The sequence below is a fragment of the Mustela putorius genome, unplaced genomic scaffold (assembly GCF_011764305.1).
Source record: "Mustela putorius furo isolate JIRA1106 unplaced genomic scaffold, ASM1176430v1.1 tig00000835_pilon_pilon_pilon, whole genome shotgun sequence".
Lineage (NCBI taxonomy): Eukaryota > Metazoa > Chordata > Mammalia > Carnivora > Mustelidae > Mustela > Mustela putorius.
Window position 1 is genome coordinate 4,678,820 of NW_025421492.1, and position 14,681 is coordinate 4,693,500.

Consider the following 14,681-nt stretch of genomic DNA (forward strand, 5'->3'; position numbering starts at 1 on the left):
TTGCATCAAACTGTCTGAAATAAAACCTTCTCCTGGATTTTTCAACATGAAACTCTCTTGCTAAGCCAGTTTTAGGTTAGGTTTTCCATAGTTTTCAGCCAATTGTTTTCATCTGTACAGAAGTGGGGTTTTCCTTTTAAAAATAATTTTTGAATCAGAAAAATGAATATAAGTGAAAAAATAAGAAGGTGGTGATGGGAAAACATATTTGAGATGATGCTGCGACACAAACAGCTCCATGCAGGTCCCAGAGGAGGTCAGGGCAGATATATTTAGGAACAGAAACTGGGATATACTTTCTGGAAAGAAGTGGGACATCTTTTTCTCTGAAACAGAAAAGAACCCAAGAACACAAAGAGACTGTAATATAGTGACAATGTGACAGCAGATGAGAGAGGAAAATCAGGAAGCACAGAGGTGACAATGTTTCTTAGCACAGCAGGCAGTAAGCTCAAGAATAAGGAACAGAGCAGGAAGAGGGCTCTGATCATATCTAAACAGCCCTTACATGACACATAAAGGGGACTTGACGCGAGTTGATTAAGACTTCTGGGTCACAACAAGGGGTAAATCGGAGTCTGATAGCACCAACAGTCACGCATAGGTGATTTCCCCCAAGGGGCCAGGGTGCACTCAGTGAGGAAAGCAGAGTCACGGGGAGCAGGGTTTTAGTCCTCCAACGCAGGGATGCCACAGGGCAATAAGGAAAGGGGCTCTCAGGTGACTGACACCAAACACGGAACCCCAGCTGTGTGCCCTGAAAATCACGGCAGAAAGGGAAAGAAGAAAGAAGAAGAAACAACCCAAAAAGGTCTGTTGAAGACACAGAATTCATGGACGGTAACATCTTTGTGACCTAAGAAGTGGCATTACTAATTTCAACATCCTGACGGTCTACAGTTCTAATAACAATTAAATTCACACAAGAGAAAAATTAGAAAACCCATTTCTTATGTTTCTTATTAGGGGTAACTTCCTCAAACTGCTTATTTTAAGAGATTCCATTTTTCAGTATTGCCTTAATAAATATCCATGAAAAATCACAATGTTTACTATTTAAACAATATCCTAGAAAGTGAAAACAAACAAAATAAAGACCTCATAGCCTTCCTTTTGAATTGTTTTCAAAATTCAAATCACCAGAGAGAAAGAAAAAACTCAAAATGTGAGGGTGAATGTCACACAGAAGTCCGTGCAGAACAGCAGGAGACGAGAGGGACCCACACAGACGCCTCTCCTCACTGGGCCTGACTTGGACACGGCCTGGGCTCTTCTGCCGCCATTTGGAAACCCTTCCATTTCTAACAAGGAGCCCTGCAGTTTCATTTTGTACTGGGTCCCACAAATCACATGGCCTGTCTCACCTCCAGATCGAGTACTTCAGCCCCTGAAGAGCCCTGGCATAAAAGGTATGGCGATGTGTTCTCCTGTTCTGTGAACAGTAATCTGTAATCCTGATTTTTCATTATGGTTTACCAGATGGACAAAATAGGGAAAATGTACTAACCCCCACCAATGAAGATGCTGCAAAGAATTATCTGTTCTAATTTTCATAGATAATCACCATCCAGACAGGACTGTACTATTTCTAATGTCTTCCTGTTATGATAAATGTTTAGAGAGAATAATCTGACCTGGAAACATAGAAAGTAATTAGTATCCACAGAAGGAACAAAACAAGTCATTTATTTTTGGAATCACAATAGTAAAAATGAGATAACACACTACATATGAAAAACATCCGAAACAAACTATTAAAACTTTATAAGCAGAATTTCTTTAAAGACAGGGTATCTGGGCTTATCAGGTTCTGCTGCTAAACAACCGAAATCCCACTTTTCTGGAGAAAAAGGAAGTTCTGAAACTGATACTTCTTTTTCTCCCAACATATTCTAGTGTGTCTTACAGACATAGGTATTGAACATGCATTATTTAATCAGCATTTTAATGAAGAGCATGTTGCAGAAACTCTGTAGGTCATAGCCTGAATCTAAGAGATCACGGAAACATGAGCTGCAAAAATTCACCCATGATGGCAACACAAAAAGGAAGCCTCAGTGAGTGGAGGGTCCACACAGAGAATGCTTCTCAGGAGGGCAGCGACAGAGACTTAAATAAAGGCAAGAGAAAGTCTGAAACCCTAAAAGGAAAGAGATCACTGCCTGCCTTCCAAACTGACATACACATTTAATGCAAATCTGGTCAAAATCCAAACGAGATATTTTAAAATCTGGCTGAGTGGTTATTAAACACACTAAAAGACTATCTGGATGAAAATAGAGAAAACGTAGATGATTCATCAGTAAGAAATTTCATATTGGAGGAGGGTCACATCATTTCATAACAGAAACATGAGAGGGTACAGGTGGGCTCAGTCGGATGAGCGTGACTCTTCATCTCAGGGTTGTGAGTTCAAGCCCCACTGAGCGTAGGGATGACTTAAATAAATAAGCAAATAAACTGGAAAAAAAAAAAAACCCACAAGTAAAGCTCAAAATATCTTCTAGCTTGGTAGGGACATAAGAAGGAGGGATGCTTATTTTCAACAGAAAAAGTCCTAAGAGGGAAGGGCTTGGGAATCCATCGGCTTTGTACATTTTATGTCAATCAAAAGGAAGTGTGGGTTTACACACATGAGATCCAAAAATGATATACACTAAATTTTTAAAAGACAAAAGACAGAGGAGAAGTGAGTTGGGGGAAGCCAGAGGGGGAGACAAACCATGAGTGACTGTGGACTCTGAGAAACAAAGGGAGGGTTTTGGAGAGGAGGGAGGTGGGAGGTTGGGTGAGCCCGGTGGGGGTATTAGGGAGGGCACGTACTGCACACGGAGCACTGGGTGTGGTGCATAAACAATGAATTCTGGCACAATGAAACAAATTAACTTTTTTTTAAAAAGCAAAAGACAAAATAGAGAAAATATTTTCAAAAAACCACAACTCCTATAAATTATAGAAACAACAGAACCAATCAAATAAGCACATGGAGATTCAGTTAGAAGAGAAATGTAAAAACAGACATCAGGGCAGCAGCCCAGGCCAAGCATCATGGCGGGGCCCCTAGTACCTACCTGACGCTGAGAGTCCTTGGAATGCAGGCTCAGCTGTGGCCACACTTTGCAAGCAAGGACACAGTGCTGGCCATGGCCACGTGCCTGTGAGCAGCAGCAGCGAGGGGGCTCCTGTGACGATGCCTGCCCCCGGCCTACCCAGCGGCCGCTACAACCATCCACCTCTACTGTAGTCAACAGCTTCTGAAAATAGTCAGGCTAACATTCAAAGACACGTGCAGATGTAAAACAACCAGATGTCACTTTCACCTCTCAAATCAGCCAATATTTTTCAAAATAACGTTCATCACAATAGCACTACAATCATAAAAAGCCAAGACCAAAAGGCCCATTAGGAAAGTGGGCTAATACATCATGATAAAACCGAATAATGGGAGGTCATACAACTTTTCAAGGTCAAATGTGCTAAAACGATGTAGTGACATGGAAAAATGCCCCCAGTGGAAAGGGGGGAAAAGGCAGTGTGTGTCATTGTTCACGGAATGTGGTCCACAGATAGAAACAGAGCTGGGTGTTTGAAAATGGGCCAAAATATAAACAATAGTTGTCCTGGGTGATTTTTATTTGCTTCTTTATAAACTTCTGTATATTCAGAAATTTTAAATCCTATAATAAAAAAGCATTCGTTTTTAAATGCGTTTTTCTAACAACTGGAAAAGTCAAATGACAGAAGCAACATACTTTAAAAATCCTTTCCCTGTGCTTCTTTTCTATCGTGCTCCCTCCCAATCCTGATAAAAAGGCTACAACATGCTGTCCTGGGCAAAACCCTTTTCCTTCAGGTTCTGAAAATTGGTAATAATTAGCTTGATACAAAGATCAAAAAATACACTTTCCTTCATACTTTGCATTGATGATCATGCCTTTTTTCAAGCTCTATTTACACTTCAAAACGCAGCTGCAGTATTCCTGCCTGCTCCTTCCAGAGGCTGGGCCACACTCCCAGGGACGTGCTCCCGGACAGTCGTGCGGAGCAGAGTCAACACAGCAGCCCGGGGACTGTCTGCTGGTGGGGCCAGCCTGTGCCCATCCCAGCACTTGGGAGTCCACCTGTGTCCCCACCGTGTCCTTCCAAACCCACAGCAGCGGCTCCTCCCATCGTCATCGGAATAGCCACATGGTTTATGCTGCGCATCCTGCCCTCTGGGGGCCTGCAACAGTGCCAGGGACCAGTCCCCAGAAAGAACCCGGGGCTCTGAGTCTTTAAACAAGCTTCTCAGGCAGACAACTTTTCATGCATGTTTTCACACTCATTCCGGGAGAAAATAAGCACCTCCCAGGCGACTGTCCCACACAGGGCAGGCCCCACACATACCTTCTCCCTACCGATTTTGCTCCGTACCTGTTCACCATAACAAACCTTAGCCATCAATACTACTACATCCTAAGTCCTGTGAGTTCTCCAAGTGAATCACTGAACCCGGGGTTGGCCCTGGGGTACCAATGCCAGCAGTCCACCCACATTTCTGAAAGAACAAAGACAAAGAAACTACACTTCTACAAGCTTAAATCACGGTTTCACTCACAAACCCCTTTCATTATTTCCTTCACTGTTTATCTCTCCTACCCATTGCCTCTCATAAATCCACTTTAGGTGATAAAATATTTCTTCTCCTAAACATCCTTTTAGCTTTATTTTAGGGACCATACACAAAGAAGCAGGTAGCAAGTATGGGCAGGTAGAGGGATCATCAATTTTTCTTTGAAGAGAGATAATATGGATCCTTTTAAGAAACCTCTGAATCCATCCATGACTTGTCAAGGTGACAGAACACATAAAAATACAAAGAGAAAACTTCTCAGTTTCCTTGGGGGAGGAATACTACAAAATTCCAAGGGGAGGGAGTGAAAACTTTCAGGAAAGAAGGAAGGACACAGATCCTTTCATTCACAAGGAGGTAGTGCTGAGAGGGAGGAACTCCTGCCCTCAGTACAATGTCTGACTGAGGGAAAATAATGTCTGGAAGCTTGAGCAATATCTTATAAAATGAGGTCCTAGGCTACTCCTGAGCACTCCAGAGTGGAGCGCCCGCTCTGATCGGAAAGGGTGAAGGCAGCTGAAGAATCCTGCAGGGCTGGACGGTCACCAGCCTGGGAACTCAGCGCACCAGGCCAGCGCCGGGATCCTAGAGGCATTAGCGATGGCTTCAGGTGGATGAGGACAGGCCTGCCGCACGCAGGGGCCTTGGTGGGGAGCCGCGGAGGTCCTGCTCATCCTGGGTATCTCCCACCGAACCAACTCGGACCTGACCACTTCTCTGTGTCAGCAGTCCCACTCCAGGCACCAAGAACTAACCAGGGTCTTCCACTTTGTTTGTAACAGTAACATGTGTGGTAAAAAGGAAAAAAAAATCTAAAGAACCTTGTAGCAAAGTCCATGAGACAGAGTTAAGAAAAGAGAACAAAGGGCTGACTTGTTCAGAGAAAATACTGTGACAGAGAGGCCGAGCATCTCAACTGGCCAGAACTCACTCTGATATTTCACTTCAATATAAACATGGCACGAGCCTTTGGATTATGTGTATTCCCTGCAGAGACAATTCTGAAGAGCCTCTCAGCCCATTTTAGCCAAACGAGTCTATATGATGCGCTCTACACTACAGCGCTAGAGGAACACACATGCGTCCTCTAGCAGAGGGAGGCATGCTCACACACACAGGTATATCGTGGTACAACTCATTAAAACAGCTAGTAATTGCTGTGTGGTGCGCCCCACATTTGGGAGAATAATCTGATAAAAGACTCTGGAGGCACAAAAGATGTGTACAGCTTGCTCCCATCTCTGTGACACCACACACTCCTGGTCAGTGGGTTATCATGAGGTCTGGCCAGTCCCCTCCACGCATTTTCAAAATTTAATCAAGACCTGGATGGTGATCACATGAGTGTTTGCTTTACGATAACCTGTTTGATGCATTTCTCTGTGTCGGTGCACAATACAAAGAAGTTTAATTTTAAGAAGGAGAAAAGCAAGGGAACAATTAGTACACTGAACAGTGGTTAACACAACACACAGAACCAGCCGGAAGGGACACCCAGGTGGCTTCCAAGTTACTGGTAATGGTTCATTTCCTAAACTGTGTGGTGGTTACATGGGTTTTATTGTTTATTTGTTTGTTTGTTTTTCCGTAGTCTGTACACACATCATATGTAGGAAAGAATATATTATCTCACATTTAAAATTTTAAAACAAAAATTTTGTCAGCCATTCTATATGCACATGGGTATGTCTAAATGGATGTAGACTCAATTTTGCAAGTTGCATCATAAATTCCCACAGGGATTTTTTAATAAAACCACAGGGAATTTGTGGACTAAATTGGTATGTCCTCAGAATTCTTATTTAAAGATGGAATGCTGGAAATGACCCTACACAATACCAAATTCAGGCTCCGTTTAGAAGTTACGTCATATTTAATTAAAGCTGTGGCCTTTCCATGCCCCGGGTCTCCTGCTAAGTAGTCTGGACCCCCACCGTTACCCTATCTGAACACTGCGCTGGTCACCTGGTCTGCCCTTCCAGAGGACCCCCCAGCAATCCCACGTGCCCCACATGTGCCTGCCACCTGGCTCAGCAGGCTCCGTGTCAGACACGGCTATGCCCTGTGGCCGGCACATGTGCGTTCACTGCTTGTTGACGAATGAATCAGATAAACAAATGCTACCTTGTCCCCTTTGCTTCCTCTGCTGCCTACAGATGGCCTCGTTAGAATCGGGCCGGGTTTCTCACGTCTCACTGATGACACAGAGTGGACAGAACCACATCAACGCTAGGGACACGATGATAAAACCTTTTATCCTTGATAGGGAGAGAAAGTGTTCTTAAAACGCAGGGCAAAGTGCTGTCATCCCCCACTGCAATGACAGGGCCAGAATTACTAAATATACCACATGGTACCCCCAGAGAGTTTCTCAGAACCTGCGGAGGACATTCCAGCTTGTACTTTCCTCAACTGTGAGAAGACGCCGAGGGCAGCAGCGCCCTCTGCTGACTCCTGATCGCAGAAGCACATGCGGAGGAAACCAAGGCCTCTCGCTTGGGCAGGCTGCTCAAGGTGGAAATCTATTTTCTAGCTGTGAAAAGGGATGAAAAGTGAGTTGCCCTCATCTCAGCTTCCCGTCCTCCTCCAACTTCCTCGGTCTCTGGGTCCAATCAGCCGGCCTACCCAGCGGGCCACCAGCATCAACAAAACAGTGGCTCCGGGCTGCCCCCACAAGCCGCAGAGAAGGACCCAGAAGGACTACCCCAAGGACGCCAACACTTTGAAAAGACTGACCAAGTCACACACACAAGAACACGTATTTGAGAAGCACATCACTGAAAGTACAAATATACGGAAGACAGCGCAGCCCAGTGTTTAAGACCCACGCTCTGGAGACCGGCCTGTGCGGGTGCAGACAGCTCTCTAATATTAAAGAACTGACCTACACTACCAGCTGCAGCCTCTCACCAATAACACAGGAGAGAAAATAGTACCCAACTCACCGGCTTGCTATGAAGATTACATTGAATAATTAATATAAAACAGTGCAGTCTTCCTGCACTGTGGTCTTCCTCATTAAGGGCACTGCTCAGGTATAAGGAATGCACACAAGGCTTAATCGAGGTAATGCTGCATTCGTTTAGAACTCTCCTGAAGTTCTACACACTCAGCCCTAAGACAGATCTGACGTAAGAGGACAGGAAGACACAGCACAGGCTCTCAAGGAGAGTGTAGATGGTGCTAGATAAGAAAGTCTGGAAGTGAGAGGGCACTTGAGGACGTCCTCCAAGAGAACAAGTTCTCCACTAATGGGACCCAGAGGGCAAACATGTTTGTACCCTGCGGACAGACCACTGCAAGTTAATAGCCCCCTCAACAGTATATAACAGAAAGAGGGAGGAGATTTTCTTCTCTATTTTAATAACAGAATATAGTTAAAAGGGATGAAGTACTAAGAAGAAAGGCAGAATTTTCATGCCTTCATAAAACTGGGAGGGCTGTTCCCAGGGCAAGGCCCTGAGGAGAGGCTGCAGAGCACACTCAGGTCCAAGAGGGCTCATTCTCTAGATCACCTTCAGTTCCTTCCTGAACCAGAGACTCCAAGATCCTGCACACAGCAGAAAGAGAACTGAAAAAAAAAAAAAAAAAAAACAAGAAACCCTGAGAATTAAACAATAAAGCAGCCAACTCAAAAAGCTAGAAAGAGATCAAAATAAACCTACACAAAGCAGACAACATTCTAGGAAATCATATAAATACTAAAAACTGATTCAATGAAAAGTAAAAAACCTGATTATAACCAGATCAGAAGCAGATTTTAAAAAATGAAACTATAAATAATCTGAGTGTAAATGGAAAAACACTAAATACCAACAGTAGCTTAAAAATAAGCAGACACATGACATGAGAAGCTTCTGTCAGAAGCTCCAGGATGTTTCCCACTAGAAGACAGACTAAGGAACATGAATAGCCTCACAGAGACGGAGTCATGTGGGCATCAGTACTGCCCAGAGACACAGTTGACATTTACCCACCATTCTCAATATTTTGTTTTAAATCCAAGTACTTTAGGAATAGAAAGTTCCTTAACTGCCTTGTATAAACACATAATACAAACCTAGAACAAACATCCCCAGTAATAAAACATTTTATTGACTTCATACCATTATTAAGTTAGAAATCCCCCCACATAAAAGGGAATTTGACAGTCTATTCCAAAAGTATATGTGCATTTGCCCTTTGACCTAGAAATCCTCAGAAAGTATTCCAAAGACAAACTGGCGAAATATAAAAGGAAATATAAAAGGAAAAGGTCATTTATTTACTATACCACTCTCTGTAATCGTGGAAACCACAGACAGAAACCATTAACAAACTGCCTACCTAAAGCTGGTTTCAAAAGAGAGAACGAGAAAAATCTCCATGTCATTCTAAAGAGTAATCTCCAGAATCTATTACCAACTGGAAAAGAGCAAGGAACTTTCAAAAAGGAGTACAGTGTGCCCCTTTAGAAAAGCTGGGAGAAATAGAAACATGCGGACCTGTAGCATTGTATATTCAGAAAAGAGCATCTACAGAATAAGCCAAAGGCCAGTATCAATACACAGGGTCACCACTGGGGGAAGGGAGAGAGCAGGGGCGAAGGACAAGGTGGGAGCAAACCTCCCCGGGCTTCCTTGTTTATAGTTTCAACCATAAACCATGTAAATGTGGAATGAAAAATTTTTAATGTAAATATAGAAGAAAAGCAATCCCGAAAAATAAAAAAATCAACTGAAACAAATCACTCTGGTTGTATGGTAAGTGGCAGCATAACCACACACGGGATTACTTTGGGTGATTTCGCTCTCTGTCGTGGTACATCTTAAGCCCATAAAGAGCAGCAGGAAAATCTTAACTAAAAGAACAGTCAGTGGGTTCATTATTAGTAACAATATCAATATTTTTCCATTTTAAAATTATTAAATATTTTGATATTGTTTGGGACAAAGATTTTCAGCCTGAGAAAGAGATACAAGTATAGAGGCAAAGATAAGTTAATTAAAAACCTTAGAATCTTTCATTTACATGAATGCATGATTTATTTCTTCCCACTATAAAAATTACAAACTTCTTAGCACTGCCTACTGAAAACGCTAAAGGGAATGAAAACCCAAGAGCAACGTGCATCTCCAAGATCCAAGTTATAGTTTGTAAATGCCATCGTGTAGTGGAACTAAAGGGAACCAGAGCTCCTCAGGAAAACAGGTAATTCCAAATGTGCACAAGAAACAGATAAGATGAGCCTGAGGTATCTGGTCATGTTAGAGTACAAGCAAGCTACCAAAGATGAATCATGTCATGTCAAAAGACCACAAAAGATGACAAGTTGAGCATCACAATAACTATAAAAGGAATAATGACTGAAAATACATAAACTAGACTTTTTAATCTATGAGTTCAAAATAATACCCCCCCCCCCAAAAAAACCCTCTAAGTCATCTCTGAAGACTAGTAGAGCATTTATCACTATTCTGTAAATAAAAAGAAGGACTCAAGCACGTGCCCTGCCCTTCCCAAACTAATCACATTTCAGGTAGCCAAACAGATGATAAGAGAAAATTCTTCTTTACAGAAGGATACTAGATAATGGGCATAGAGGGAATGACTGAACTAAGGAAACATCATTTTTTCAGTCTCTAGTAAAACGATGGATATAGGGGCCCATCATTTGGTGAACATTCACAGAGAAATTTGTACTAGAAGAAGCAAGCCAAAATAATCCTTACCCCACTGATCTTAACATAATTAATATTTAGACAAATGTCTTAAAAAACACACAATACCAAGGCTCATGCAAGAAGAAAGAGATAACTTAAGTAGCCCTCTATCTATAGAAAAAATTGAAGCTGTAGTTAAAACCTTCCCACAAAGAAAGCTCCAGGCCCTGATGGCTTGCTTCCCAGGTGACCAACCATTTAAGGAGACCTACTACCAATTCCATGTAAAAGCCCCCCCAAAACCCCAGAAGTAAGCAGGAATACTTCCCAACTTGCTGTATGAAGTGGCCTGAGACCAAGCCATGAAAAACATTACAAACGGAAGGTACAATTTAAAAGAAGTAACAAAGATAAAATACTAAAGATCTTAACAAGAAATGTGTAAGACTAGTATGAAGAAAATTCTGAAACACCCTAAAAGACATGTACGTATTCTTGGACACAATGAAAAATAAACCACATTCTTGGGGAGGAAAATTCAACAACAAAGATGTTGATTCACCTTAGGTCAATATACACATTTGACATAATTCTAATAAAAATGCCAACAGGCAAAGAAAAACCTAGAAATCCTGAGTTAAAAAACAAAGACTTAAAGACTAATGAGGGTGTATTAAAAGGGCACAGGAGCTGGCTTGAAGTAGACCCACTGACCAAACCAAGGACAATTTTAGCTTCAAAAAGAATGATGTCTATAGTTGTCTATACATTAATGACTAAATAAAAAAAACAAGAGTCCACAATGACACTAAACAGCAAAGAAGAGAGAGAGTGCACTCAAAATAATCCCCACCACATGGAGTGATGATAACATCAAGTCCTTCATCTGAGCATTGGTGGTCAAAGAGAAAGCTCATTAACCCTGCCACTACAGGAGCCCACCAGTTAATGTGGGGAATTTCTTTAGAAAATCTCAGGTAATAAATGTATAAGTATTAGAAAATCACTATTCATAAGAAAAATCACCAAAAATTAGAAAATTACCATTTTCTAAACTCTAAATTAAATTGATTCAGGCAAGGATTAGTAATGGATATCAAATCTATTAAATGAAAGAATTCTGGGAAGCAGGATATTCAGAAATGAAGTATAAAATTTCCCCTATAAAATATTGTTTCCAAAAATGTTTAACTTGAGGGGCACCTGGGTGGCTCAGTCAGTTAAGCATCTGCCTTCAGCTCAGGTCATATTCCAGGGTCTTGGGATTGAGCTTGGTTTCGTGTTCCCTGCTTAGTGGGGAACTTGGTTCTCCCTCTACTTTTGCTGGTCCGCGCTTGTGCCCTCTCCCTCTCTCTCTCTCAAGTAAAATTTAAAAAATCTTTAAGAAAAAAAAAAGGAGGAAACGACAAGACAAAGCAGAACAGGGGGCCGTCTACATTCCTCTTTCGTTTCACTCAACTGAGGTCTGTCCCTCTCAGCCTTCTCCAGTCTTTGTCTCGGCTTTGGTGAGCATGACAAACATGGATGCAGTATATACAGAAGGGTGGTTTCTCTTTATTCTTATCCTGGACAGATGCTACACTTTCTCGAATTCCTTCGAGAAAGAAGGGAAGAAATTTGGGGTGGGCGGGGGAGGCACAGCAGGGCTAAACAGTAAGGAAAGTATCAGCAGAAAAGATGAGTAGAGAATATTCCAGAAGGCAGAGAGATTGTAATGAAGGAGACAGAGCCCAAGACTAAAGAGACTAGATCTAGCCACGGGATTTCATAAGTCCTAGGATGAGGTATGGGTATGGGAATACAGAGTGTCAACAGATGATCAGTGAAGAGACAATTCTTAACTCAGATATAAAAACTGGTCCCCTGTTGTCTCCAACCTTTTAATTTCATACTGAAACAAAAAATCAATTAGTTTCACCTTTCTTGGTAAAGAGATTGCGAAATGTGCCACACAGGTAGAAAATTCCACCGCTGTGCATATCAACATGGAGCTGGTAGCCATGCAGTCCGTACTCTGGGTGGTCATCCAAAAGAGGGGTATGAGGAGGTAGCTCGTAGGGGCTAAAAAGCAAAACAAAACATACACACAAGTTTGTCAACAACACAGATAAAATGTTTAAGCTGAAAATACTCTTTAAAAAAAAAAAAAATTAGCATCCATCCAAACACCAGCTCCTATCAATCGTCTACAGGGTTCCCAATAGTCTTCCACACCAGGAACTTGAAAGAACCGCCTTGTGTTCCCCTCACCAACTTCTATAAAAACGGGCAAAGGAATGAGTTCCATAAGTATTCCCCAGATGACCATGGAGGAGCGTGTTTCTGGGACGTGCCTAGGCCAGCAGCTCTGCAAAGACAGCTCTGCTCATCCAGAGTCTCAGGTGTCACACGATGGAGCTGCCCGGCAGGAGAAGGCACCAAACAACAGACCTACAGAGCAGGAACCCTGGCTGAAGAGCCACAGCTGTGATGAACACTTCTGTTCAGTAAGAAAAACCTTACTGGGGTAAGGCAGCAAACTCAAAAGCATCCAGGAACTTTTCAGATAATTTTTTTAAAAAATTGAGTATGAGAGCAGTCATGAGATGAAAAGCATATTCTCCAACTAAAGACCTTCAAGTTCATTGAAAGACACACACTGTGTGGACCAAGAAAAATGCATCTGCAGACCTGACTTGGCCAGATGTCTGCGTGCCTTGCAAGATATGGAAACGCACGTTAGTGCAAAGAATGGGAAGCATCTTGAGGCACCGGCATCTTGTGGTAACGACACACTGTCCTGTATAACAAGCTCATGACACGCTATCCTGCCCCCATAATACTGTTCTACTGGGAACATAATCCTGAACCCAGAACAAATAAAGCAAATGTGTGCTCATGAATAATCCAATTATTCTAGCAACAGCTAAATAATTACACCTGTTGGCTTGTGTCTACTGATTGAAAACAGAAGATCTTGTAGCTATTCTCAGGATATTAAGATGGTATCAACTTCTAATCCTTTACATTGACTATACAAAAATTTAACACACCCACATATAAATACATACACAGTGGCTGAGCCTAACGTGCTCTTCTCCACAAGGTGATGGAAATGAAGATTTGCCATTACAAAAGCCAGCTCTTCCTCCCTCTGAAAAGTTAATTAGAAAGAATACATTTTCAACTGAAATATTTTAATCTTTCACAAGGTCGCAGCACATTCATCTTATGGATAGATGCAATTTCTTACCACTGCAAGATCACCACAGTCCTAAAGCATTATTCCTGCTAATACATTATTACCATCCAGGAAGATTTCCATAGTATATTGACAGCAGGACCACAATTCACCCAAATACACAGAGCAGGTGGTACCAAAAGGATTAACATCCTGTGATGTCAATCGTATCACCAGCACTTGTGAAATATCAAAATACTCTATTATACGTGCATCGTGAAAATACACATGGTTAGTTCCAGGTTCTTTCAAAATCTTTCCCAAGATAAGACAATACTGGTAAGACCTTCACATATACAAGATTAATTCCACAAATACTTAACATTAGTGGCACAGGTTCCTCTCTTGAGTACCTGCTTAACTTGGCAAAGCCAGTGGGAATGAACAGATTCAGCCACCAGGTTGAGTAGCAGAAAATGTGACTGTAGAGGAACAGACATCCATTCCTGCCCAAATTCACAGCTGACACTGACTGGTGGAGATAACCCAGAATGGTCAATCTGAGGCACCGCTCTCCAGTAGCCAGCCAGAGGATGACCGGCCCAACCAGGGTCCTCATAACTACGTACGCCAACACACAGATGAATTCAAGTCAAGGAGGTGCCCAACAAGCCAACTGCTGTGTGGGCTACAAGTCACCCTCACACAGAGAGCGAGGGAGGGATAGGAAAACTGATGGCCCCAGCAGGTTGAGAAAGACAAAGTATGACAAGAGGTCGATGCCGTAGATCTTAGTTCTGTCGAGCCTCACTCAGACTTGTGGACTGCTATTCTCATTTGTGAACTTCCATCTTAAAGCCCCACAAACTGAGGCCACGGATCTCCATCCACATGTGGTGCACAGAGAACATCACACTGTTATGCTCGTGGCCGAAGTGACTTCCCAGAAAGTAACCCCAAAGGAAGGAGCCAGTCAACAGTCTCACCCCAGGAAAAAAGAAACCTCATCTAGTGGGAGAGGAGAACTCTTTAGACACTGTCTCCTGAAAGGCAGATTACATGTAAGGCCACAGGTACCGGCTCAGAAACACATGTGGAGACTGGGAAAATACACAGTAAGAGACCCTCTGGCAGACACGGGATGTGAGAGGAGGAGGGAGCAGGGACTGCTGGGAAGGAGGAAGGGGAGGCTCCCATGACATGGGAGGGAGAACATGAACAAAACCATGCAGAGAGGAGCAGGTCACCTATCACTGGTGACAGCAGA

The 14,681-nt window shown here is 42.6% G+C and overlaps 1 protein-coding gene across 18 annotated transcripts in view; it reads right to left on the minus strand.

The window, feature by feature from the left end:
• FBXO15 (F-box protein 15) overlaps positions 1 to 14,681 on the minus strand; it is a 173,930-nt gene that overhangs the window by 141,827 nt on the left and 17,422 nt on the right. For 16 of the 18 annotated variants that reach the window (XR_001178345.2, XR_006608182.1, XR_006608180.1 and 13 more), the window contains 2 exons: positions 13,305 to 13,387; positions 12,173 to 12,315 (listed from right to left, as the gene is read on the minus strand). Coding sequence is in view for 11 of the 18 variants with exons in the window: in XM_045085221.1 (XP_044941156.1) it covers positions 12,173 to 12,315; positions 13,305 to 13,387 (226 nt within the window). In the remaining 7 variants the exon portion in view is untranslated. Of the gene's footprint in view, positions 1 to 5,997; positions 8,184 to 12,172; positions 12,316 to 13,304; positions 13,388 to 14,681 lie in introns of those variants that run through there. The other 2 variants (XM_013052805.2, XM_013052803.2) reach the window with 2 other exon arrangements.